Source organism: Zophobas morio, unplaced genomic scaffold (assembly GCF_036711695.1).
Source record: "Zophobas morio isolate AGI-343-1 ecotype UQ-CSIRO unplaced genomic scaffold, CSIRO_AGI_Zmor_V1 ptg000021l, whole genome shotgun sequence".
Classification (NCBI taxonomy): domain Eukaryota; kingdom Metazoa; phylum Arthropoda; class Insecta; order Coleoptera; family Tenebrionidae; genus Zophobas; species Zophobas morio.
Genome location: NW_026972126.1, coordinates 23,982,260 through 24,009,301, shown reverse-complemented (window position 1 = coordinate 24,009,301; position 27,042 = coordinate 23,982,260). Strand labels below are relative to the sequence as shown.

Genomic DNA, 27,042 nt, shown 5'->3' with positions numbered 1-27,042 from the left:
TTTTTAAATAACTTAACTTATAACTAAAAAACAAATACAAAATAGATAAAAAAAAATTAATAAATAGATAAACTGGTGAATATATTTCTATTTTGCCTGTTTATCTTAATATACATGGTATTTTTAACAAGATACACAAAAACATGTTTTTAATTTCTTGTAAAGAAATAAGTATTTTGCAGTTAAGATCCGCCTCCTTGGTTCACGACGAATAAAAAAAATCATCACAATTGAGACAGGGTGGGTGGGCGGGCTAACATTTTACCTTGTTGTGGAATGAAAAACATGTTTTTCTACCGCCCACGTTTTTTGGTTTTCTAATGGAGCTATTAACGCACGCAAATGACGTCACAACAGTTCGTTAATAGCGGAAAGGCATGCTTTAATAGATCTGGTGTAATTTAGATCGGTAAGATTGGTAGCAATGACGAGAAATGTCAGGTGAATGTCAGTGGCAAACCTAAACTTAAATTTCCCACGTTTCCGGACGCGTAACTTCTTCGCAAGACATTTTAACCAATTTTTAATTACGAAAACTCGAATTGATTCGAATTACAATTGTTGTTGTGAAAATTCGAACCTCAAATATTTCGTGGTTAGTGTCAGACCAAACCGTCACCAACGACAAAAGTCCCCAGATTAAAAAAAATGCAAATTTTAGTTAAATTTTGGGAAAAAACGTGTGCGGTAGAAAAAATAGTATAAATAACTCGTTCATAAGGCCATTGAGGCACTCATCCTTTATATAACTCGCGGCTTCGCCGCTCGTTCTATAAACTTGGATTCGTGCCTCAATGTTTGCCTTATGAAACTCGTTCTTTAATATACTATTTAAGTATCGTGTTATCGAAAGAAAAGTGTCTATATTTAGAAAAGATGGGGGCATGATTAAGCCCCACCCACCCGCCCGTACGTGAAATGTGATGTATTTTTCATTCGTTGTCAGTTCGAGGGGTGGAGCTTAATTACAAAATCCATATTTCTTTAGAAAAAATTATCATTTTAAACATGTTTTAAGTTTCTCATTACGAAAAGATGACTACGTATATTAAGGAAAAAATAACTCAATATCAGCCCCGCCCTTTCAGTTGTGACGAATTTTTTTATTAGTCGTGAGCCTGGGGGCGGAGCGTAATTGGAAAATAATTTTAAACTTGGTAGAAGTTTCTAAGAATAAAAGAAATCACCACAATTGAGATGGGGTGGGTGGGCGGGGTTAATATTTGGCCTGTTTTTCTTAATATACATGGTATTTTTAACAAGATACACAAACACATGTTTTTAATTTCTTGTAAAGAAATAAGTATTTTGCAGTTAAGATCCGCCCCCTTGGTTCACGGCGAATTAAAAAAAATCATCACAATTGAGACAGGGTGGGTGGGTGGGCTTACATTTTACCTTGTTGTGGAATGCAAAACATGTTTTAAGTACCGTGTTATTGAAAGAAAAATGTCTATATTTAGAAAAAATGGGGACATGATTAAGCCCCACCCACCCGCCCGTACATGAAATGTGATGCATTTTTCATTCGTTTTCAGTTCGAGGGGTGGAGCTTAATTACAAAATCCATATTTCTTTAGAAAAAATTATCATTTTAAACATGTTTTAAGTTTCTCATTACGAAAAGATGACTACGTATATTAAGGAAAAAAAGACTCAATATCAGCCCCGCCCTTTCAGTTGTGATGAATTTTTTTATTAGTCGTGAGCCTGGGGGCGGAGCGTAATTGGAAAATCATTTTAAACTTGGTAGAAGTTTCTAAGAATAAAAGAAATCATCACAATTGAGATGGGGTGGGTGGGCGGGGTATATATTTGGCCTGTTTTTCTTAATATACATGGTATTTTTAACAAGATACACAAAAACATGTTTTTAATTTCTTGTAAAGAAATAAGTTCAACAACATTTTCCAATTGATACTCAGTTATTGGAAGCATGTTAAATCGTTAGTCAAAATTTATCCGTTGATGCCCCCAGAAGTTGATGATGTCATCTTATAGTTTTGTCGAATAAATGTAATTTAAATGTTAAAAAGTTCTCTTCAATTTTACGATTTTTCAATTTTTCAAATTTTCACGTCAGTAAATTTTCATTTTTCCGATTTCTGAAGTAATCTTTTTTCCCATCTCTCGACTTCCCAAAGTTTCAATTTTTTACTTCTTCAATTCTTCAATTTTTCGATTTTTTAGGTTTTTGATTTTTCAATATTTCGGTTTTTTAAGCTTACGATTTTCGATTTTTCTTTTTAGTTTTTCGATTTCTTAATTTCCCAATTTTTTAATTTCTCAATTTTTTGGATATTTCTTTCAGTTTTGGGATTTTTTAATATTTCGATTTTTCGACTTTGCGGTTTTTGGACTCCTGGATTTTTTGATTTCTCGATTTTTTACTTTTTGGATTTTCGATTTTTCGTTAAACTTTAGATTTCTCAATTTTTCGATTGTTTTATAGTTCGATTTCTCAATGTTTCAACTTGTCGATTTTTTAATTTTTCAATTTTTAAAATTCTAGGTTTTTGGATTTCTCGAGTTTTCAGTTGTTCTATATTTCAATTTTTCAATTTTTTGATTTATCGAATTCAGATGTTTCGATTTCCATTGTTCAATTTCTCGATTCATCAATTTTTCAATTTTTTACTTTTCTTTTGGGTTTTCGACTCGTCGATTTCTCGATCCTCTGATTTTTCAATTTCTCAATGTCTCAGTAAGTTTTTTAACTTTTCGATGTTTCGATATTAGGATCTATTGGTTTTTCGATTTTTTACTTTTGAGCTTTTCAATTTTTCGAGGTTTCGATTTTTAAGGTTTTCCAATTTTCCAATTTTTTAAATTCTGAAGTTTCGATTTCTCGATTTGTCGATTTTTCAGTTTTTTGATTTTTAAATTTTAGATTTTCGAGTTTTTATTTTTTGATGTTTAGATTTCTCGATTTTTCAATTTTGTGATACTTTGATTGTTCAATGTTTGAAATTTTAGATTTTTTTTCAGTCCTTTAAAATTCCTATTTTCAAATTTTCCAATTTTGACGTTGCTAAATTTTCAGTTTTCCGATTTCTCAATTAATCTATTTTTGATTATCCCATTTCTCGACTCCCCCAAATTTCGATTTTTCACTTCTTCAATTTTTCGATTTCTCAATTTTCCAATTTTTGCAGTTAAGATCCGCCCCCTTGGTTCACGGCGAATAAAAAAAAATCATCACAATTGAGACAGGGCGGGTGGGCGGGCTTACATTTTACCTTCTTGTGGAATGCAAAACATGTTTTAAGTATCGTGTTATCGAAAGAAAAGTGTCTATATTTAGAAAAGATGGGGGCATGATTAAGCCCCACCCACCCGCCCGTACGTGAAATGTGATGCATTTTTCATTCGTTGTCAGTTCGAGGGGTGGAGCTTAATTACAAAATCCATATTTCTTTAGAAAAAATTATCATTTTAAACATGTTTTAAGTTTCTCATTACGAAAAGATGACTACGTATATTTAGGAAAAAATGACTCAATATCAGCCCCGCCCTTTCAGTTGTGATGAATTTTTTTATTAGTCGTGAGCCTGGGGGCGGAGCGTAATTGGAAAATCATTTTAAACTTGGTAGAAGTTTCTAAGAATAAAAGAAATCATCACAATTGAGATGGGGTGGGTGGGCATGATAACTGCTTAATCTAATTTCGGATGTTATTGTTTCTCGATTTCCAGCTCGCTGATGGGGGAGGTGTATTTACTTTATTCGGGGCAGCAATCTCGTGTTGGAATTCATTTTTCAGTATTTCAAATTAAAAGTTTGTTTGGGTTTTCTTTCGGATGCGTGAATGTATTTTCGTAATTTGTCGAGCGGCTGGAATAATTTGTTTCATAGAGTTGGAACTTTCTTGATTAGTATCGAAGGGTCCGTTTCAATTTTCCTAGGTTACAAAAGATAACTTCGGCTTAATCCGACATCGGAGTGATGCAGACGCTTGGAAATCCGAAACTGATCGATGCTGATGCATACTGATTACATTGTAGCTTTGTTGTGACCGCTTTCTTTGAAAATGTGCTAAAGTTCAGCGATTTTTCTTGTTTCTTTATCGGCAGGATATATGGCATAACGAGAAAATGGTGGATGCGCCGGGATAGTTGTGCAACACTTTTACTTTTTATTCTCCTTATCGCATTTCCACCCCATTATTTCCAAACAGAAGTCGCGACTCATTAAAAAACAGTCAAGTCAAAAATTGAATGATGCTTCCGAAATCTTCGACTGCATTAAGAGCATCGGATAAACACGCCAAAACCGCCACTAAACCGCTTAATCTAACCCAACTCGGAGATGATGAACGCTTTTAATTAAAGTCTGAAACATTCATAACAAGTAGAACATGTCTTAAAATTAATATTTCAGACTATAAGTTAACATGGTTTTATATTCTCGCTGGTGGCGTCCACAAAAATTTGAAATTTTAATTTAGGGGTAATGGGGGCGGAAATAGTCTACACGGGGGTGTACTTAAGGGTAACGTCTGTCGACCACTTTACTTCTGAAGCGGCCACTGACTCCATTACAGCTTAAAGTGCTTACGTAATCGAGCTTTTCACTGGAAAGCGTGACTTCTTTGCAGGTTAGAATTGTGGCCGTTGTGTCTAATATGCTTTCTAGGAGGCGGCGATGTGATTGATCTTTGACGTTGCATTTTGTTTCGCGACCCGCCCCGTTCAAGGTCGCTACTATACTACAAATGTAAAAACGTCTTCGACCTTTGACTTTTACGCGATTAGCGAGCAATTTGTCAAACTCAGCGGCTTCACCCACCCGTCTGGAGAATTCCTTTTCGAACCATTTGGCCCATTAACGGTCGTCTCGATTCAGATACTCGGGGGCGGGCGCCTAATTCGCGCGGAACTCGGGGGCGGCGCCGTAAAAATGTAAAATAAGTGTAAAGTGGCATTTATCTTTGTGAGGCACATACGTGCTCTCTACTTCATCTTTCTTATCTCGTATCGGGCCGCGAAGGGAAAAGTTTTTTGCGTGTCGTCGTTACGGCAATCCTTAACCCACGGTGACCGATAAATCATCTAACTTCGAACGTAATCACTGATGAGGGTGTCTTTACGCATGAAAACCACGTTCACCACGAGATCTGTGGGGGAGGATGGTATTGACCCACGTGATATGCAGAGGAGGGCGGTGTAACGTTTAGCGCTATTTTTATTAGTGTTTTACGCTATTTTTATAGGAGATGGAGCCGTTTTTTTTCAAGGCTGTGCGATGTGCGTTAATTTTATAAGGGTATTTTTATATCGGGCGGAAAAGTCGATTACGTGTTGGATTTAATGACGTGTCATAATTGAACCATAAAAATCTGTTGACGTTCGCGTGTTAATGTTTTCCTCGTTAACTGTTTAAAATGACGTAACTGGATTATGTAATTGAGAAAGTAAGTCCTTTCGTACACTCATTTGCTCATCTGTTTATTCAAGCACGAACACACCAATACCGATTTGATTGTGCTAGAAGAAACCTCTGAAACTCTGAAATTAGAAATCCGCTACAATACTCCCTTTTGAGGTCGCGCCTGGAATTAAATCCTAACCAGTTAATTAGTAACCAAACTGATATGCAATAATTCAAAACAATGGAATCAAAACTGTATACATAAAGTGAATGCGGAGTTTATTTTATCATTTTGTCCCTTTCACAACCGGCAGTCAACTCAAAGCTTTTCCATTATCTGTCATCCCCTCAAACGATCCACTGTTACATCATAATTAACCCGGATTAGTTTGCCTACCGGAGCCCGGAAACTAATCATTGCACGTTTAACGATTTGTCCTGGATGCGGTTAATTTTCATTAATAGAGCTCAACTAAGCCAGTCCGCTGCATGCATGAAAGTGGGGCATCGTAATAGAATTATTAATCACACATTAAACGATGATAAAAGCTGCGATAACAAAATCATAAATCTCGTACGTGCAAAATGGAAAGTGTGAAGGGAAAATTTTAGTACCGTTCGGGGTTAATTGACACACAAAAGAAACATGTGTCAATTAGCCAGTCAAAACGGCTTGACTTATAACCCACTCAAAGCTCGTCCAGTGAAAAATTTATTTTTCAATAGCGAAAGTGGTCGTTCATAAATACCGAGAAAACAGCCTGAACCAACAACTGCCTCACGATTTACAGCTTTATTTACAAGTCGCGAAGTGCCGTTCCGATCTCACGACTCGAGAAAATTTTTTGATAGTTTTATTGGGCGAACTTTTACCTGTAAATACTGATTGGCTTGGAACTTCGCCGATAAACTAGGCGAGTTATTTAAAAGCCGAACTTCATCAACTCCAACTCGGAGGATTTGGGAAAGTTGACAGAAGCCCGATATTATTGTAGGCGCTTCCGGAAAATTGAAAAGCACGAAAAAATCCCTCGATCGGATTTTTGCGCTACGTGACGTAACACTAGTTGGGAATTCTTTGCCTAATCTTGTCGAGATGAAGGAAAAAACACGGGCGAATGTTTGCAGTGGAGGCGGCACTAATTGGATAAACAAACTGATAAAGAATAAATCGATAATTCAGGTTGGGCGCAGCTGCAGCGGGCCTACGGGAGATTAGATTTTTAATTGATTCTTATGAAAGCGGCTGATTAAAAACAAACTTTCAAAAATCAAGCAGGGGGAGGTGAAAGTTGGGTAAACAGTCGGAGTTAGATAAACACGGAGTTACAGGCTAGTAAGTTATAACAAAGTCCTGAAGATTATGATTTGAAATGTTCATGAAGGGCTCATTAAAATGCATAAAGTTTCGAAGCTTAGTTCGGCGCCACGGCGAGAGTAATTGCAACTTCTTTATTTTGTTGGGGATTGTTAACTTACCGCTTATAGCTGCGACTTCTTGATGCGAGCTGGATGTGCTTCTGCAAACAAAAAATATAGATTGTACAATCAGAAAAACAGACACAGATCGGGGACTAGACAACATTTTTACTTCCCGGGTGTAAGCGACTTTTATGTTTTCTCGACCTTCATGACTCCTACAATGCAAACACATAGGTCTCGTGTTTCTGTCTGTCTGTCTGTCGTCAGTTACCTGTCCATCATTTTTACGCGTTAAACTACCAACTTTATAATCGCAATTTTTATTGCTGACTGTTGTTATCATCTCCACTATTCCAGAGTGATCAAGTTTGTCATGTGAAACCAACTCAACGTTGTCATTTTCAGGCTTTTTATTTCTACTTTAAGCTCGAGATATTGCAAAAATAGTTTCGGATATTCCATTTTCCATTTGCTTAAATTCCTTTGATGTTATTTCTATACGTGATAAAATCATATTCTTGATGTTCTAAATTTTGTTAAACGACTAGAAAGCTCAAACATTCAAAATACATATGCTCTGATCTGTGTATATTACAAACTTTATTCCGAATAAATATAGAAGAAAATGTTTTACTCCAAATACAATTCATAGTAACTCTCTTTCTATTGTGAAGTATTTTAATTCGACTGTACTGAGTGTTCTGCTCGCAAAAGCAACTGGTTTATCATCTCCGTTACAGAGTACAGCTCCTAATGCAATGGAAAAAACGTCAATTTTTTAAATAAAAGTGTTATTTTCTGCAAAAGTTGTATAGTGTGTAAAATTGGTGGTTTTATTAAAGCATTTTGGGCAATTCCACGAAAATGTCAAACTCAGCACATTTTTTTTGAAAATTGTTAAATTAATCTAAATCTTAAAATTAGTATTTCTAAAAACTTTAAATTTTACTGGAATATATTTGCTTTTACAATACCATAACACCCACAGTAAAAATTTCTTGTTATTGAGGAATAATAAAATTGTTCAAAGAAATGATAAATATTATATCTTCTTTAACATTGCTAGAAACAAAGTAAATATCTTGATTTACTTACAATCTAAAGCATGGTCGTAAAGAGTGCACCTTTATTGACAATAATGTCCAATCAATACTTATCCCAACATCATCTTTAAAAAAATATTACACTTCTTTCTTCTGATATATGTGATAAAAAAAGTTAAAATACCATGAAAATAAAAAGGAGAAAAGCTAGAAAAGACAAAATGAAAAACAAATGGAAATTTCAAATGGTGGTAATGTCATCAAGTAAATAAATTGTAAATTCGGTAAGTTTGAATATTTTTTCTTTTAGCACTTGATCCTTTTACTTTTGTAACATTACATACATTTGTTTATTTCAACTTACAGAGGTTTTCATAAAAAAATAAAATTTGCAAAATCAAATTTTATAATTCTCGAAAATGCTGGAAATGTTTCATTGTACTTCATGGACGAGGCAAGTTCTGTCTAAACAACTTTCGACCAACTTTTTCTTTTGTTTAAAACACGAATTTGCAATTTTTCTTACTTTCGTGGCAGCTAATATTCACAAGTTCGCGTAAGTAACGATGACATCGTGTAAGCAACCCAATTTTTTCTCTTTTCAGACATAATCAAAATTAAACTTCTTCTCGGTTTTTGAATGCCCGAAAATTATTTTTTTTTATCAACATGACTGTTTTTGTGTGATAATTCACAATTCCATAGAAAATAAAGAAAAGTTATCAATTCCAGAGAAGGCAGGTCCAAAGGTTTCGCGTAACGCAAAACTTTAATTAAATTTTGACTAAATTATAAATGACTTTAGTAATATCAAATTATTAAGAAAAAAGAGAAAACAAATCTCTACAATTAGGTTAAAAACGAAAGTGTAAAAACACTTATGAGGACCGTTTAAAATAAAAAATCCATACGATTTTAGCCTAAGCAACGGTGGAATTGCCCTTTTTCAATGTTTCAAAAGAGTTTTGAGATTCCACGTTCCAGTTAAATTAGACATTTTTCTTGCTTTAAAACCTATGTATTAATTTTGTAAAGTTTTATTTTTGAAAGCATTTTCTCTTCTTCGTTTCCAATTTTTTCTCAAAACAATACGATAATGCTTCAAACATGTTTCACTTCGTAATTTATTGTATAGAAATTTGGACTCCACCGGGACGAATAAAAAAAATTTGCCGAAAGCTGAGATAACAATGAGAAATCACAAGTAAAAACTCAAAATGTTTTGCATATTTCGGGTATATTTGGGAATTTAAATCGTCACTATGGAAATTACAATTTAACACCTTTAAATTTGGTTTTTACAAGATTAATAGGGGCAAAATCAGTTTTATCTTAACTACTACTAGGACCGCCCACCCGCCTGTTATTTCCTCAAAGGGTAGTACTTGCTAGTACTTGCCAAGATAACTCTTATTTTGGCAGATGACATATCCTCTGAGAAAACAGGGGTGGGTGGGCGGGGCTAGTACTTGCTCAGATAAGACGGATTTTGGCAAACACCACATCCTCTGAGAAAATAGCGGGCGGGTGGGCGGCGCTAGTAGTTGCTAAAATAAGACTGATTTTGGCAAATGCCATTCTCTCTGAGAAAATAGGGGCTAGTAGTTGCTAATGTAAAACTTATTTTGGCACATTTTGTTCGGCAAAATTTTGAGATGATGTCATCAGTTTCTGGGAGCGGGTAAAGAATAAATTTTACTTAACGATTTACCATGATTACGATAACCTTAAGATATTTACAAGATTTCCGAGCAATCGGCGTTCCAGTTTCAAAGTTATATTGCAAAATATTCTTATTCAGTTTTAATTTTTTTCTAAAAATTCTGGATGTACACGAGTATCTTATTTTATAAAATTTTAAAAAACTTTAATTAAAAATTTTGGAGATGACGTCATCAAATTATTGGTGGGGAAAATAAGCCAAATTTTGGTTAGTATTTAACCATTGTTGGAAATTTCCATATGCAATCATCTTAAAGAGGTACCTGGGGTTGTGAGAGGTGGGGGTGTGTCCCACCCACCCCATTTTAGTCGGTACCGGTACACACAATTTTGTAGTCTTAAGTTCTGGAATAAATCCCAAGCAAAACGGTCGCACTGTTATCACTTTGGTCCTTCGAAGCAATTTCTAAAATTTTACAACAATCGGTCCAGCAGTTTCGGAGACAACATGTCTAATAAAAATGAATACAGACAGACAGACAGACACAATTTTCTCAGAGGGCATGGCATTTGCTAAAATCAGTCTTATCTTAGCAAGTACTAGCCCCGCCCACCCGCCCGCTCCTTTGTTAGGGTGTATGACGTCTGCCAAAATCAGTCTTATCTGAGCAAGTAGTAGCCCCGCCCACCCGCCCCTATTTTCTCGGAATGTATGACGTCTGCCAAAATCAGTCGTATCTGAGCAAGTACTAGCCCCGCCCACCCGCCCGCTCTTTTCTCAGGGTGTATGACGTCTGCCAAAATAAGACTTATCTTAGCAAGTACTAGCAAGTACTGCCCTCTGAGGAAATAAAGGGTGGGAGGGTGGGGCCAGTACTTTCTAACATAAGCCTTGTTTTGGCAAATCACATGTCCTCTGAGAAAACAGGGGGCGGGTGGGTGGGGCTAGTACTTGATAAGATAAGACTGATTTTGGCAGACGTCATACACCTTGAGAAAAGAGCGGGCGGGTGGGCGGAGCTAGTACTTGCTCAGATACGACTGATTTTGGCAGACGTCATACATTCTGAGAAAATAGGGGCGGGTGGGCGGGGCTACTACTTGCTCAGATAAGACCTATTTTGGCAGACGTCATACACCCTAAGAAAGGAGCGGGCGGGTGTGCGAGGCTAGTACTTGCTAAGATAAGACTGATTTTAGCAAATGCCATGCCCTCTGAGAAAATTGTGTCTGTCTGTCTGTCTGTCTGTCTGTCTGTCTGTATTCATTTTTTTTAGACATGTTAACTCCGAAACTGCTGGACCGATTGTTGTAAAATTTTGTACATATATTAGAAATATCATGTAAAACGACATACCCTCTAAGAAAGTAAAGGGTGGGTGGGTGGGGCTAGTACTTGCTAAGATAAGACTTATTTCGGTAAATGACATCCTCTGAGAAAATAGGGGGCGGGTGGGTGGCCGTAGTACTTGTTAAGATAAAACTGTAAAAACTTGTGAAATTTAAAGGCAAAATTTTTAGATGACATCATCAGTTTTTGGAAGAGAGAGAATAAATTTTGCTTAACGATTTACCATGATAACAAAGTTATATTGCAAAATATTCTTATTCAGTTTTAAATTTTTTCTAAAAATTCTGGATGTCTAGGGTGAAAATTTGACACAAATTCACACATCACAAGTACAAGAGTTTCTTATTTTATGAAATTAAAAAAACTTTTAGTTATAAATTGGTTGGTGGGGATAATTATCCAAATTTTGGTTAGTATCCACATAATATTTCTAACATATGTACAAAATTTGACAACAATCGGTCCAGCAGTTAATGAGATTAAGTGTCTAATAAAATTGGATATAGATAGACAGACAGACAGACAGACGGAAACGGGGACCACCTTTTTCGTACTCTAGAGGTCATGACACGTCGAGAAAATATGACAGTGGCAATTCGATGGACTCGATTACTACACTATACTTCCTTACCAGTATCTCGGGAACCTAATGATTAAGCCCCACCCACCCGCCCCTATCGCAATTCTGATGAATTTTTCATTTATTCTCAGTTCGAAAGACGGAGCTTAATTACAAAATCGATATTTATTTAGAAAAAAATACCATTTTAAATACGTTTTAAGTTTCTTATTGCGAAAAGAGGACTATACGTATATTAAGGAAAAAAAGACTCAATATCAGCCCCGCCATTTCTGTTGTGATTTTTTATTAGTCGTGAGCCTGGCGGCGGGGCGTAATTGCAAAATCGATTTTTTCCTACACAAATTTACCATTTTAAACTTGGTAGAAGTTTCTAAGAATAAAAAAAAATCATCACAAATGAGATGGGGCGGGTGGGCGTTATCTATATTTTGCCTGTTTTTCTTAATAATATACATGGTATTTTTTACAAGATACTCAAAAACATGTTTCTAATTTCTTGTAAAGAAATAAGTGTTTTGCAGGTAAGATCCGCCCCCTTGGTTCACGGCGAATAAAAAAAATCATCACAATTGAGACAGGGTGGGTGGGCGGGCTTAGATTTTGCCTTGTTGTGGAATGCAAAATATGTTTTAATTATCGTGTTATCGAAAGAAAAGTGTCTATATTTGGAAAAGATGGGGGCATGATTAAGCCCCACCCACCCGCCCGTACGTGAAATGTGATGCATTTTTCATTCGTTGTCAGTTCTAGGGGTGGAGCTTAATTACAAAATCCATATTCCTTTAGAAAAAATTATCATTTCAAACATGCTTTAAGTTTCTCATTACGAAAAGATGACTACGTATATTAAGGAAAAAATGTCTCAATATCAGCCCCGCCATTTCAGTTGTGATGAATTTTTTTATTAGTCGTGAGCCTGGGGGCGGAGCGTAATTGGAAAATCATTTTAAACTTGGTAGAAGCTTCTAAGAATAAAATAAATCATCACAATTGAGATGGGGTGGGTGGGCGGGGTTTATATTTGGCCTGTTTTTCTTAATATACATGGTATTTTTAACAAGATACACAAAAACATGTTTTTAATTTCTTGTAAAGAAATAAGTATTTTGCAGTTAAGATCCGCCCCCTTGGTTCACGGCGAATAAAAAAAAATCATCACAATTGAGACAGGGTGGGTGGGCGGGCTTACATTTTACCTTGTTGTGGAATGCAAAACATGTTTTAAGTACCGTGTTATTGAAAGAAAAATGTCTATATTTAGAAAAAATGGGGGCATGATTAAGCCCCACCCACCCGCCCGTACATGAAATGTAATGCACTTTTCATTCGTTTTCAGTTCGAGGGGTGGAGCTTAATTACAAAATCCATATTTCTTTAGAAAAAGTTATCATTTTAAACATGTTTTAAGTTTCTCATTACGAAAAAATGACTATATTGTATATTAAGGAAAAAAGACTCAATATCACCCCGCCATTTCAGTTGTGATGAATTCTTTTATTAGTCGTGAGCCTGGGGGCGGAGCGTAATTGGAAAGTCATTTTAAACTTGGTAGAAGTTTCTAAGAATAAAAGAAATCATCACAATTGAGATGGGGTGGGTGGGCGGGGTTTATATTTTGCCTGTTTTGCTTAATATACACGTATTTTTTACAAGATACTCAAAAACAAGTTTTTAATTTCTTGTAAAGAAATAAGTATTTTGCAGTTAAGATCCGCCCTATTGGTTCACGGCGAATAAAAAAAGTCATCACAATTGAGACAGGGTGGGTGGGCGGGCTTACATTTTGCCTTGTTGTGGAATGCAAAACATGTTTTAAGTATCGTGTTATTGAAAGAAAAGTGTCTATATTTAGAAAAGATGGGGGCATGATTAAGCCCCACCCACCCGCCCGTACATGAAATGTGATGAATTTTTCATTCGTTGTCAGTTCGAGGGGCAGAGTTTAATTGCAAAATCCATATTTGTCTAAAAAAATTTACCATTTTAAACATGTTTTAAGCTTCTTGTTGCGAAAAGATGACTATACGTATATTAAGAAAAAAAAAACTCAATGTTAGCTACGCCATTTCAATTGTGAGCAATTTTTTTATTAGTCGTGAGCCTGGAGGCGGAGCTTAATTGCAAAATCCTTATTTTGCTACAAGCAATTACCATGTGAAATATGTGCATATTTTAAGAACAGGAACGCATAATTAAGCCCCACCCACCCGCCCTTATCTGAGTCATAGTGAATTTTTCATTCGTTGTCAGATTGCGGGACGGAGCTTAATTGTAATTGTAATTGGTAATTGGCCATTCCGGGCGTTCCACTAATTTATGACTTAGAATCAGGCAGCCACCTGCACAAAGAACTGCCGCCTGAGTTTTATACTATGCAGCACACTTTTGAAATTATTGCATTTGCAGTCATATTTTTTCAATTTGCTTATACAATGTGATGGAAAAAAAATAATGACAATTTATTGTATTGATTAAATTCAAGAACTGCAAAACCGAATGTCTTGAAATCTTGCAGACGTTTTGAAATTATTGCAGGCATGGTAAATTTTTAAACAAAATATATCTCTTCATCCCCCATAAAATTGATGACGTCATGTCATACTTTTGCCGAATAAATACTATCTAAATTGTGTAAAATATGATATATACTTGTGATTTATCACCTTCTCGGGAACCTCAAATGTTTTTTTTTTAAATGTGAAACCCAAATGTCTTTTTTAAGAATATGAGACCTTTTTTTTCTGTTACACTGTGATTAGTACCTTCTATATTGTTTTTATTCCATAGAGGTTATAACGAAAAAGTAAAATTCTGCAAAATCAAATTTCATCATTTTTCGGACTATTCAGACAGTATTTTCGACCAATTTTTTAAATTATTATCACTATTAATTAAACAATACTTTTAAAAATGACGCAAAAGTGACGTTTCGAGTTGTACTTTCATCGTTGCCAAACAGATGGCGCCACTGAAATCTCCGCCGCATAAACAAAACATATAGTGTCCAACAAAATCTACATTGCCCTGACGATGTTAACTTCACAATCGAAACACCTAGACCCTTGCAACTTGAAAATTTATTCTCAATTTGTACAACCAGTACCTCCCTCTTCGTCGCCTCTCCAACGCCTCTCCCGAATCCATGCAATCGTTGCAACACTCCCTGGCGTCAAGGGCTTCGATCTGCGATATTTTCGCATCGAAATCCTCTCCTCGACACGTTTAATTAGCGGAAACAATTCCTCCTAATGCGTGTCATTGTATGCTAACGGCTACCATTAACTCGACAATTCATGATGGTCATGTATATTCGATGAATGGGCCGAACTGGGTCAAGCGACCTCCAGCTCCGATTGCCACTGTCGTGCGGAAATGTCAAGATCGCTCATGTTCGAAGACAAGTACATACGCAATTCCTACCTGAAACCCTTCTAAATTCAAAGGACGCCTCTGGACAGTCCAGTGTAACGGCCCTCTAATGGGCCATCCGGACCCGCCGACAAGATTATGTCGAGCAAGTTAAAGTGCCATGGAATATGTGATAAACATCGTTTAGGTTTACAATGCGTAAAGCGCGAGCGGCGATTTATTGACGAGGGTTCGGGGGCGGAGGGATCGGTTGTGTCGTGTGGCGGCTAATTGTTATTGAAATTATTGTGCTGGGGGTTGCGGCGGCGTTTGCTTTGTAATTAACGCGTCTTTGTGGAGGTTTTAAGTTTGCGAAATGGAGTTTTGTTTAAATTGGTTTTGAAGGATGAGGGAGAGAATTCGTGTTATGTAGTTTGATTACCCACATTCTGTTTTCGGTGAAATTATGAAAATCTTGTAAGTTCTTGGGTCGAATTTGTGACACCAGACATTGCCATTATTAAACAAAACATTTAAATGGAAGATCTTGACTCCACACCGCCGCAATGGAATCCTTTCAGAATGTTATTCGGAGCCTCTCCCTTTATTTGTCTCTCACATTACCAAAGTCTAGAACAACATTTTTACCATATCCCAGGTGCTCTTCCACCCCGCGCTACCCACGCCAAAAACCCCATAAAACCTTCCTGCATTTCCAGCTTTTAGTTAAGACAAAAAACCATTTTGCGTAAAGGAGACATTTCGCAGGAATTGCACGGATTCTTTGTTTGCATTCCCGACACGTCTCGACTTGGTTGCATGAAAATGAATTGTAAGAAGGTTAAAATGTTGAATTCTAGAGGAAATAATTCTGAAATTGCTCCGTACCTCGTTCCGTTCATAATTAATCAGAATCCTTGTTCTCGTTACCGAAATAAACGGATTTTACAACCTGCGGAAATTGTTTTTTTCTTAATTAGAGACATTCGGGTTATTAAATAATAAGAATAAAAGGGGTCAGAGCCGTGCTTCGCGTTTTTATTTGTTTCTTTTTTATGGGAATTTATTCGTCGTATTTAAAATTTATGAGGATGATGGAGCGACAATGTGAACGGGGACATAAAATACGATATCAAATCATAAGTAAAAGCTACTCGCGAGGTTAAAATGTGGAGGAACTGGGAAATGCTATTTTAAGAGTGGAGATTTACAAATGCGGTTCTTGTGTAAAGCAAACGCCAAAATGAAGGTCTTCGGTGTACCCGAACGAAAATGACAAAGGTCAGTGAACTACCGTTGAAACAGCATCGATTACATCGGTCAGCAGAATTTTATAGATAAACTGTTATTTCAGAACCAAAATTTTATTGCACTGAGTAACAAGTCGATCAAGTTTTATTATTTTAAAATCATAGGTCAGGTCATGACATTTGCTGTATTGGAAAATGCATCAACTTTATGAAAAAATCGGTTTATTACATCGAAATTGCGACCCACTGCAATCAATATTCCACAACTACAGGATTTTTATAAATAGTTCTATTGACGAAAATATGTTACTCAATATTTCTGAAATTAAAAATAGAGTGAATATAAATCTTGAACAAAATGGTGAACATTTTCAATATGTATTATGATGTTTAACCGCAATAAGTTTATTTAACGAATTAGATTTATTTCTTATTAAGATATGCAGCATTTAAGCAATCAATTATACACATGCGTGTGGTATTTATAGTGCCTATTGGGGATTTAGGAAAGGCCAAAACTGAGAGGCGGCACGTTCCCATGACGTACTACGACCCTATAATCATTTATAAAAACCTTGTATAAGGTGTTTTTAGACAAAGGTAGGCTATATAAATTTAGTAATTTCATTGGCAACCAGTATCGTATATGCAACGATCCGTAATGAAAAACAGGGGTGTCTAGTCCTATTAAGCATTATTATTATGTTTATTATTTCTCACCGATACATTTCCGCCCAATAATTTTTTTTTCTAAAATTTTTAAAATAAATGTGTAAAATTATTGATTTTTTTATCTTGGTGGGTAAAGGTCAAGCAGTCTGCAGAGATCTGAAATGATCTGAAAAAATTTGAATAAATCTGAGAGAATTTAAGAGAATGTGAGAAAATTCGAGAGAATCTGAGGGATTCCGAAAGAATCTGGAAGAATTTAAGAGAATTTGAGAGAATCTCGCAGAATCCAGCAAAATTGAAAAAAATCTGGAAGAATTTGGAAGAGTCTGCAGGGATCTTAAAGTATTTGTAAAGATCTCAAACAATCTGAACAGAACTGAAAAATTTGAAACAATTTTGAAGATTTCGATTCAAAAAGAAGAGTCATGAAGAAAATGAAAGAATCTGGAGAAATTTGAAGAAATCTGGGAGAATCTGAACCAGTTTGCAGGAATCTGAAGCGATGTGGAAAAATTTGAAACGATCTAGAAGGATCTGAAACGATTCGAAACGTGAAAAATTCTTGAGGAATCTGAAAGACTGGGAGAATTTAAGAAAATGTGAGAAAATCGAGAGAATCCGCCGAAATCTAAGAAAATCTGCAAGAATCTGATAGAAATTGGAAGATACGAAAAGAATCTGAAGGAATCTGGAAAAATCTGAGGAAACTTGTGAATCGCCGCCATGATTTCTCGTCCAATAAACAAGCGATGTCAATTCAAAATTTCCAAAAATTTTCCAAAAAAGTGGTTAAAAATTGTTTAATCGACCGAAAATTGATGTCAAATTGTAGATAATCTTCCACTTATTACGATCCCGGAATCGCCGCCACGATGTCTGGTTCAATAAACACGCAAAGTGAATTCAAAATTTCCAAAAATTTTCCAAAAAACTGGTAAAAAATGGTTTAATCGACCGAAAATTGGTGTCAAATTGTAGAAAATCTTCCGCTTGTTACGATTCCGAAATCGTCACCACGATATCTCGTTCAATAAACACGCAAAATGAATTCAAAATTTCCAAAAATTTTCCAAAAAAGTGGTTAAAAATGGTTTAGTCGACAGAAAATTGGTGTCAAATTGTAGAAAATCTTAAGCTAGTTACGAATCAGAAATCGCCGCCACGATATCTGGTCCAATAAACACGCAAAGTGAAATCAAAATTTCCAAAAATTTTCCAAAAAAGTGCTTAAAAATTGTTTAATCTACCGAAAATTGGTGTCAAATTGTAGATAATCTTCCGCTAGTTACGAATCAGAAATCGTCGCCACGATATCTGGTCCAATAAACACGCAAAATGAATTCAAAATTTCCAAAAATTTTCCAAAAAAGTGGTTAAAAATGGCTTAATCGACCGAAAATTGGTGTCAAATTGTAGATAATCTTCCGCTTGTTACCATTCCGACATCGCCGCCACGATATCTGGTCCAATAAACACGCAAAGTGAATTCAAAATTTCGAAAAATTTTCCAAAAAAGTGGTTAAAAATGACTTAATCGACCGAAAATTGGTGTCAAATTGTAGATAATCTTCCGCTAGTCACGTCTCCGAAATCGCCGCCACGATATCTGGTGAAATAAACACGCAACATGAATTCAAAATTTCCAAAAATTTTCTAAAAAAGTGGTTAAAAATCGTTTAATCGACCGAAAATTGGTGTCAAATTGTAGATAATCTTCCGCTAGTTACGATTTCGAAATCGCCGCCACGATATCTGGTCCAATAAACACGCAAAGTGAATTCAAAATTTCCAAGAATTTTCCAAAAAAGTGGTTAAAAATGGCTTAATCGACCGAAAATTCGTGTCAAATTGTAGATAATTTTCCGCTAGTTACGATTCAGAAATCGCCGCCACGATATCTGGTCCAATAAACACGCAAAGTGAATTCAAAATTTCCAAAAATTTTCAAAAAAAGTGGTTAAAAATAGCTTAATCGACCGAAAAGTGGTGTCAAATTGTAGACAATCTTCCGCTAGTTACGCTTCAGAAATCGCCGCCACGATATCTCATCCAACAAACACGCAAAGTGAATTCAAAATTTTCCAAAAAATTTCCAAAAAAGTAGTTAAAAATGGCTTAATCATCCAAAAATTGGTGTCAGATTGTAGATAATCTTCCACTAGTTACGATCCCGAAATGGCCGCCACGATATGTCGCTCAATAAATACGCTAAGCGAATTCAAAATTTCCAAAAATTTTCCAAAAATGTGGTAAAAAATGGCTTAATCGACCGAAAATTGGTGTCAAATTGTAGATAGTCTTCCTCTAGTGGCGATTCAGAAATCACCGCCACGACATCTGGTCCAACAAACACGCAATGTTAATTCAAAATTTCCAAAAATTTCCCAAAAAAGTGGTTAGAAATGGCTTAATCGACCGAAAATTGGTGTCAAATTGTAGATAATTTTCCGCTAGTCACGATTCCGAATTCGCCGCAACGATACCTGGTCCAACAAACACGCAAAGTCAATTCAAAATTTCCAAAAATTTTCCAAAAAAGTGGTTAAAAGCGGCTTAATCGACCGAAAATTGGTGTCAAATTGTAGATAATCTTCCGCTAGTTACGATTCCAAAATCGCCAGCACGACTTCTCGTTCAATAAACACGCAAACTGAATTCAAAATATCCAAAAATTTTCCAAAAAAGTGGTTAAAAATGGTTTAATCGATCGACAATTGGTGTCAAATGGTAGATAATCTTATAATAATAATAATAATAATAATAATGCATTTATTTCCAACGGGTTAGACAACCACCCAATTACAGGAAAAATAATATAACAGAAAGATTAATTCAAAATTTAAAAAAAAAAAAGGAAAAAAGAAATACGGTGACGTGCTCCTATCTTCCGCTTGTTACGATTCCGAAATCGCCGCCACGATATCTGGTCCAATAAACACGCAACGTGAATTCAAAATTTCCAAAAATTTTCCAAAAAAGTGGTTAAAAATGGTTTTATCGACCGAAAATTGGTATCAAATTGTAGATACTCTTCCGCTAGTTACGATTCGGAAATGGCCACCACGATATCTTGTTCAATAAACACGCACAGTGAATTCAAAAATTCCAAAAATTTTCCAAAAAAGTGGTTAAAAATGGTTTAATCGACCGAAAATTGGTGTCAAAATGTAGATAATCTTCCGCAAGTTACGATTCAGATAACGCCGCCACGATATCTGGTCCAATAAACACGCAAAGTGAGTTCAGATTTTTCAAAAATTTTCCAAAAAAGTGGTTAAAAATGGTTTAATCGACCGAAAATTGGTGTCAAATTGTAGATAATCTTCCGCTAGTTACGATTCAGAAATCGCCGCCACGATATCTCATCCAATAAACAAGCAAAGTGAATTCAAAATTTCCAAAAATTTTCCAAAAAAGTGGTAAAAAATGGCTTAATCGACCGAAAATTGGTGTCGAATTGTAGATAATCTTGCGCTAGTTACGAATCAGAAATCGCCGCCACAATATCTGGTCCAATAAACACGCAAAGTGAATTCAAAATTTCCAAAAATTTTCCAAAAAAGTGGTTAAAAATGGTTTCATCAATCGAAAATTGGTGTCAAATTGCAGATAATCTACCGCTAGTTACGATTCCGAAATGGCCACCACGATATCTGGTCCAATAAACACGCAAAGTGAATTCAAAATTTCCAAAAATTTTCCAAAAAACTGGTAAAAAATGGTTTAATCGACCGAAAATTGGTGTCAAATTGTAGATAATCTTCCACTAGTTACGATTCCGAAACCGCCGCCACGACATCTCGTTCAATAAACACGCAAAGTGAATTCAAAATTTCCAAAAAATTTCCAAAAAAGTGGTTAAAAATGGCTTAATCGCCCGAAAATTGGTGTCAAATTGTAGATAATCTTCCGGTAGTCACGATTCCGAAATCGATGCCACGATATCTGGTCCAATAAACACGCAAAGTGAATTCAAAATTTCCTAAAATTTTCCAAAAAAGTGGTTAAAAATGGCTTAATCGAACGAAAATTGGTGTCAAATTGTAGATAATCTTCCGCTATTTACGATTCAGAAAAGAAAAGGAATTTGAAGGTAACTGAGAGAATTTGAGAGGAATTGAGAGAATCGGAAAGAATCTAAAGGAATTTGGGAGAATTTGAAAGAATCTGAAAGAAATCTGAGCGAATTTTCAGGAATTTCGAAGAATTTAGAAACATCCAAGAGAATCTAAAAAAGCTGCAAAAATTTGGAAGAATTTTGGAGAATCTGCAGGGATCTGAAAGAATCTGTAAGCATCTGAAATGATCTGAGTAGAACTGCAAAATTCGAAGGAATCTTGAGGATTTCTGGCGGTGTATTTGAAAGTATCTGAAAGAATTTTAGGGTGTCTGAGACAAATTTGGAAATTTGGATAGAATCTAAAGGAATTTGAGAGAATCTGAGCAAATTTTGAAGAATTTCGAAAAAATTGGAAAAATTTAAGAGAATCTAAAAAACTGGAAGAATTTTGAAGAATTTTGAAGAACCTACAAGGATTTGAAAGGATCAGTAAGGATCTGAAATGATTTGAGTGGAACTGAAAAATTTTAATGAAACTGTAACGCTGCTCTCTGGAAACCCTTTTTTTATAAAACCAATAAAATTTGATGAATTTTATTAACCCATTGAAATTATGGTACAAGGGAAAATTTGCCCAACAATATTACGGATATCATTTCTACATCGATTTCTGCGACAGTTTTCTAAAATTCAGGTGTTCGATATGCTTGCATCGACTCCTGCATCAAATCAAACCGTTTTAACGTCCCTAAAATCCGATATAACCCTTGTTCCTCCACGTCCCCGCACGAACACAGAGCAGGTATCTAATTTGGATAAAAGCGTTCTGTGCAGTGTTTTACGAGCGAGTCGGTCTCAAAAACGCTTTAAATATTTAAAAAAGCGACGGGAGTAGTCTTGACCCCCGCGAAAAACCAGACAACACATGTCCGCATTTTTTCCGCCAACGAAAGCCGTCTAATGGGTTCAAACCCGCACGCCTCTTCGAAAACTTGGAAAAGTTCGCAGCTGTTAAACGTCGGCATACACAGATTGTTACTTGCTTTTATTGGACGATTCCATGATGAAACAAGTTTGAGAGCGCCCGGAACGAGAGGTCTTTATGACAAGTTGTTAAAGCAACATTGTGCTTAAAGTCTGCGACATTAACCGCAGATTTAATCAGCTCGCAACCGGGTGTAATTATGCTCCATTCAAGACAAGCGGAGCGCTTTGTCGCGACACGGTCACGTGGCCCAATCGCCGCGGCCGATTTTCGGTTGGTACGACCGCCGGCTCCCGCATGGCTGCCAATCGGTCCTTGATTGCTCCGAAAACGGCGTACAAACAGAACGCGGACGGATTATTTGTGGACGTCTCTGTTCTCGCCGATTCTAATTAACTAACTTGATGTTTGTACAATTGCGCGGGTTCACAGCTCGGCTGCGGCTCGGCGGCAGACAGGTAGCAAGATCGATAACCGGTACATCTGTCGGAGTCTACTCGACTTTAAAGGACCACAACGAGCGACATTAATATTAAGTAGTGGAGTAAGGGTCGTTGAGTTAATCATTAAATTTGCGTTCGGCCTATGTAAACAATGCTTTAAAAATTCAATGCACGACTTCGAGCCGGCCTACGAGGAAATCTTCAGCTACCGGTTAATTGGGAACGCAAAACAATTCTTATTTTTATGAGCCAGAACGAGGTTTTTTGAGGACGTTCTCACGTACCCAACAATCACAAGCGTTTTGATTCATTCTAAAAACCATCACGTTGACAATTATGTAGTTAATAATTTCTTAAATAAAAAGAACGGTATGTTGAGGTCAGTTCTAGTTAATGGACGCGAAACGTTCAACCAAATTACTTCAATTACATTTTGACATTTGTACGCCCACTTCGGCCCGGAAAATTCTTTTTTCCAGTCGTTCCGTCCTGCGAGAGTCGTAAACACACGTCTACTTAGCCATAATATCTCTAATAATATTGGATTTAACAACAATAGTGCCGACCTTGGTAACGTTTCTCAACTTCTAATCTCGTTTTTCTGCAACGGAAATAATTTTAATTGCTGACCCTCCGGCTTGGTAGCATACGCTCCAGCAAACACAGCCTCAGCCAGCCACATGAAGGGTATATTAAATTTTGTGCGGTTTAAATTAAATAATTAATATTCTGCTTAAATTTAATCTTGCGAATTTACGTTCGTGCCGCTCCAGGATTGATAGCAAGCTCGGTCATAAATTTTTACGATAAACGTAAAGTCGTCACGTGTGAATCCGGCTTCGGTGGAAAAACAACGAAAGTAAAATCCCCGTTTGCAGAAAGCAGCGTCGCGTTCTACTAAAACTTAAGGGGACGAGGTATAACATTTTTTTGGTTTTTGTATGAAAAAATTATATTAATATAGATGTATCAGACATCAAAATGCAGCTTTTTTCATATTCTAGAGCGCACAGACCAGTTCAATCACTTAAAAAGATATGGCTGAGAAATATCGTAAAAAAAGCACCATTGTATGCTTTCTTTTCAAGTTTTTTGAGTCATAACCTGCTAAGATAAAAGTGATTTTGGCAAATCACATACCTTCTAAAAAAGAGAAGGTGGGTGGACGGGGCTAGTACCTGCTAAGATAACACTAATATTGGCAAAATATGATGAGTTCTCTTCTTGTAATTTGTCATTCCATTCATATTTTTTGGATTCGGATATACAGGGTGACTCAAAAAATTTAATGAATGCGCAAATTTATTTTACTGATTTAATCAGGAACTACAAAACCGAATGCTTTGAAATCTAATGTGAAAAAAAAACATAATAGGCATGCAGTCGTCATGTTTCCGATAGCGAGGGAAGTACTGTCTAAATTCTTTAAACCGATTTTTGTGATTTTCCCATTTTTCCATTTCTCAATTTTTCAATGTTTCAGTTTGGGATTTTTTCACTGTCTCGATTCTTTAATTTTCTTTCCATTTTTAGGTTTTTCAAGATTTCAGCTTTGGAATTTTGCAATACTTCGTTTCTTCAATTTTTCAAATTTTTGATATTGTGTTTTCTTGGTTTTTAAATTTTTCGATATTTTAATTTTTCAGTTTTTAAAGTTTTAGGTTTTTAGATTTCTCACTATCTCGACTTTTCGATTTTTCAGTTCCATGATTTTTCAATTAGTCGAATTTTTAAATTTCAAATTTTTTGTTTTCTTTAATGTTTTGAGTTCTCGATCATTCGATTTTCTGAGTTTTCAGGCTTAGAATTTTTTGTTGTTCAATTCTTGGATTTTTAAAATTTTTGTTTTTTAAATTTTCCTATTTATCAGCTTACTGGGATTTCAATGTTTTGATTTTTTGATTGTTCAATTTCTCGATTTTTGAATTTTTAGTTTTTGATACGATTTTTTTTTCAAAAATTTTCAGTTTTTCAATTTATTTACTTTACGATACTTCAGTTTTGCTCGATTTCGATTTCTCAATTTTTCGACATATTACTGTTGGGATTTTTCAATTTATCGATTCTTCGATTTCTCGATTCTTCATATTTTCGGTTTCTCGAATTTCTTCATTTTTCGATTTCTCAATTTTCCGATGTTTCAGTTTTACGATTTTTAATTTTTTTTATTTTTCAGTTTTCAATTTTTGACGTTTCTAAATTTTGCGATTTCTCAATTTTTCGATTAACTGATTTTTTTGTTTTCCCATTTCTCTATTTCTCGATTTTTCAATTCTTTCTTCAATTGTGATTTTTCAACTTTTCGATTTCTGAATTTTTCAATGTTTCAGTTTTGGATTTTTTCACTTTTCCGATTCTTCAATTTTCTTTCCATTTTTCAGTTTTTCAAGATTTCAGTTTTGAATTTTTTCAGTTTTTCGATTTTTCAATTTTCCTTCCATTTTTCAGTTTTTCAGTATTTCAGTTCTGGCATTTTGCAATGTTAGGGTTCTTCAATTTTTCCATTTTTTGATGTTTCGATTTCTCGGTTTTTCAATTTTTCGATAGGTATTTTAATTTTTCAATTTTTAAGTTCTAGATTTTCCGTTAATTTTTTGTTTTCCTTGATGTTGTGATTTGTCGATTATTCGATTTTTCAAGTTCTCGGTTTAGATTTTTTGGTTTTCCAATTCTTCGATTTTTAAATTGTTTAATTTTTAGATTGTTCAATTTCTCGATTTTCAGATTTTTCAATTTTTCGGTTTACCGATTTTTTTTTTCATTTAAAATGTTTCAATTTTTCAATTATTAATTTTTCGATTTTTCAATTTTGGTCTAATTTCATTTCTTAATTTTTTGATTTTTTGACTCCTCTACTGTTGATGTTTTGATTTCTCGATGTTTCAGTTTTTGAACATTCCGATGTTTCGATTTTTCGACTTTTTGGCTTTTCGAGTGTTCAATTTTTTGATTTTTGAATTTTAGATTTTTGTTGTTTTTTATTTTTTTGGTGTTTCGATTTCCCAATTCATGAGTTTTTCGATATTTTAATTTTTCAGTTTTTCAAGTTTTAGGGTTTTAGATTAGTGAGATATCTCGACTTTTCGATTTTTCAGTTCCATGATTTTTCAATTTGTCGAATTTTTAAATTTCAAATTTTTTGTTTTCTTTAATGTTTTGAGTTCTCGATCATTCGATTTTCTGAGTTTTCAGGCTTAGATTTTTTTTGATGTTCAATTCTTGTATTTTTCAAATTTTTGTTTTTTAAATTTTCCTATTTATCAGCTTACTGGGATTTCAATGTTTTGATTTTTTGATTGTTCAATTTCTCGATGTTTGAATTTTTAGTTTTTGATACCATTTTTTTTTTCAAAAATTTTCAGTTTTTCAATTTATTAACTTTACGATACTTCAGTTTTGCTCGATTTCGATTTCTCAGTTTTTCGACATATTACTGTTGCGATTTTTCAATTTATCGATTCTTCGATTTCTCGATTCTTCATATTTTCGGTTTATCGAATTTCTTCATTTTTCGAATTCTCAATTTTCCGATGGTTCAGTTTTACGATTTTTAAATTTTTTTATTTTTCAGTTTTCAATTTTAGACCTTTCTAAATTTTTCGATTTCTCAATTTTTCGATTAACTGATTTTTTTGTTTTCCCATTTCTCTATTTCTCAATGTTTCAGTTTTGGATTTTTTCACTTTTCCGATTCTTCAATTTTCTTTCCATTTTTCAGTTTTTCAAGATTTCAGTTTTGGATTTTTTCACTTTTTCAATTTTTCAATTTTCCTTCCATTTTTCAGTTTTTCAGTATTTCAGTTCTGGGATTTTGCAATGTTTCGGTTCTTCAATTTTTCCATTTTTTGATGTTTCGATTTCTCAGTTTTTCAATTTTTCGATAGGTTTTTTAATTTCTCAATTTTTAAGTCCTAGATTTTCCGTTAATTTTTTGTTTTCCTTGATGTTTTGATTTGTCGATTATTCGATTTTTCAAGTTCTCGGTTTAGATTTTTTGGTTTTCCAATTCTTCGATTTTTAAATTGTATAATTTTTAGATTGTTCAATTTCCCGATTTTAGATTTTTCAATTTTTCGGTTTACCGATTTTTTTTTTCATTTAAAATGTTTCAATTTTTCAATTATTAATTTTTCGATTTTTCAATTTTGGTCTAATTTGATTTCTTAATTTTTTGATTTTTTGACTCCTCTACTGTTGATGTTTTGATTTCTCGATGTTTCAGTTCTTGAACATTCCGATGTTTCGATTTTTCGACTTTTCGACTTTTCAGTTCCATGATTTTTCAATTTGTAGAATTTTTAAATTTTCGATTTTTTTTTTCTTTAATGTTTTGAGTTCTCGATCATTCGATTTTATGAGTTTTCAGGCTTAGATTTTTTTTGTTGTTCAATTCTTGGATTTTTAAAATTTTTGTTTTTTAAATTTTCCTATTTATCAGCTTACTGGGATTTCAATGTTTTGATTTTTTGATTGTTCCAATTTCTCGATTTTTGAATTTTTAGTTTTTGATACGATTTTTTTTTCAAAAATTTTCAGTTTTTCAATTTATTAACTTTACGATACTTCAGTTTTTGCTCGATTTCGATTTCTCAATTGTTCGACATATTACGGTTGGGATTTTTCAATTTATCGATTCTTCGATTACTCGATTCTTCATATTTTCGGTTTCTCGAATTTCTTCATTTTTCGATTTCTCAATTTTCCGATGTTTCAGTTTTACGATTTTTAAATTTTTTTATTTATTCAGTTTTCAATTTTTGACGTTTCTAAATTTTTCAATTAACTGATTTTTTTATTTTCCCATTTCTCTATGTCTCGATTTTTCAATGTTTCGGTTTTGGATTCTTTCACTT

General features: G+C 34.7%; 1 protein-coding gene across 1 annotated transcript in view; it reads right to left on the bottom strand.

Moving 5' to 3' along the window:
• Positions 1 to 27,042, bottom strand: part of LOC135133099 (uncharacterized) — a 200,295-nt gene that overhangs the window by 57,184 nt on the left and 116,069 nt on the right. Inside the window, exon 2 of the mRNA XM_064061361.1 lies at positions 6,850 to 6,890. Coding sequence (XP_063917431.1) covers positions 6,850 to 6,890 — 41 coding nt within the window. The remainder of the gene's footprint in view (positions 1 to 6,849; positions 6,891 to 27,042) is intronic.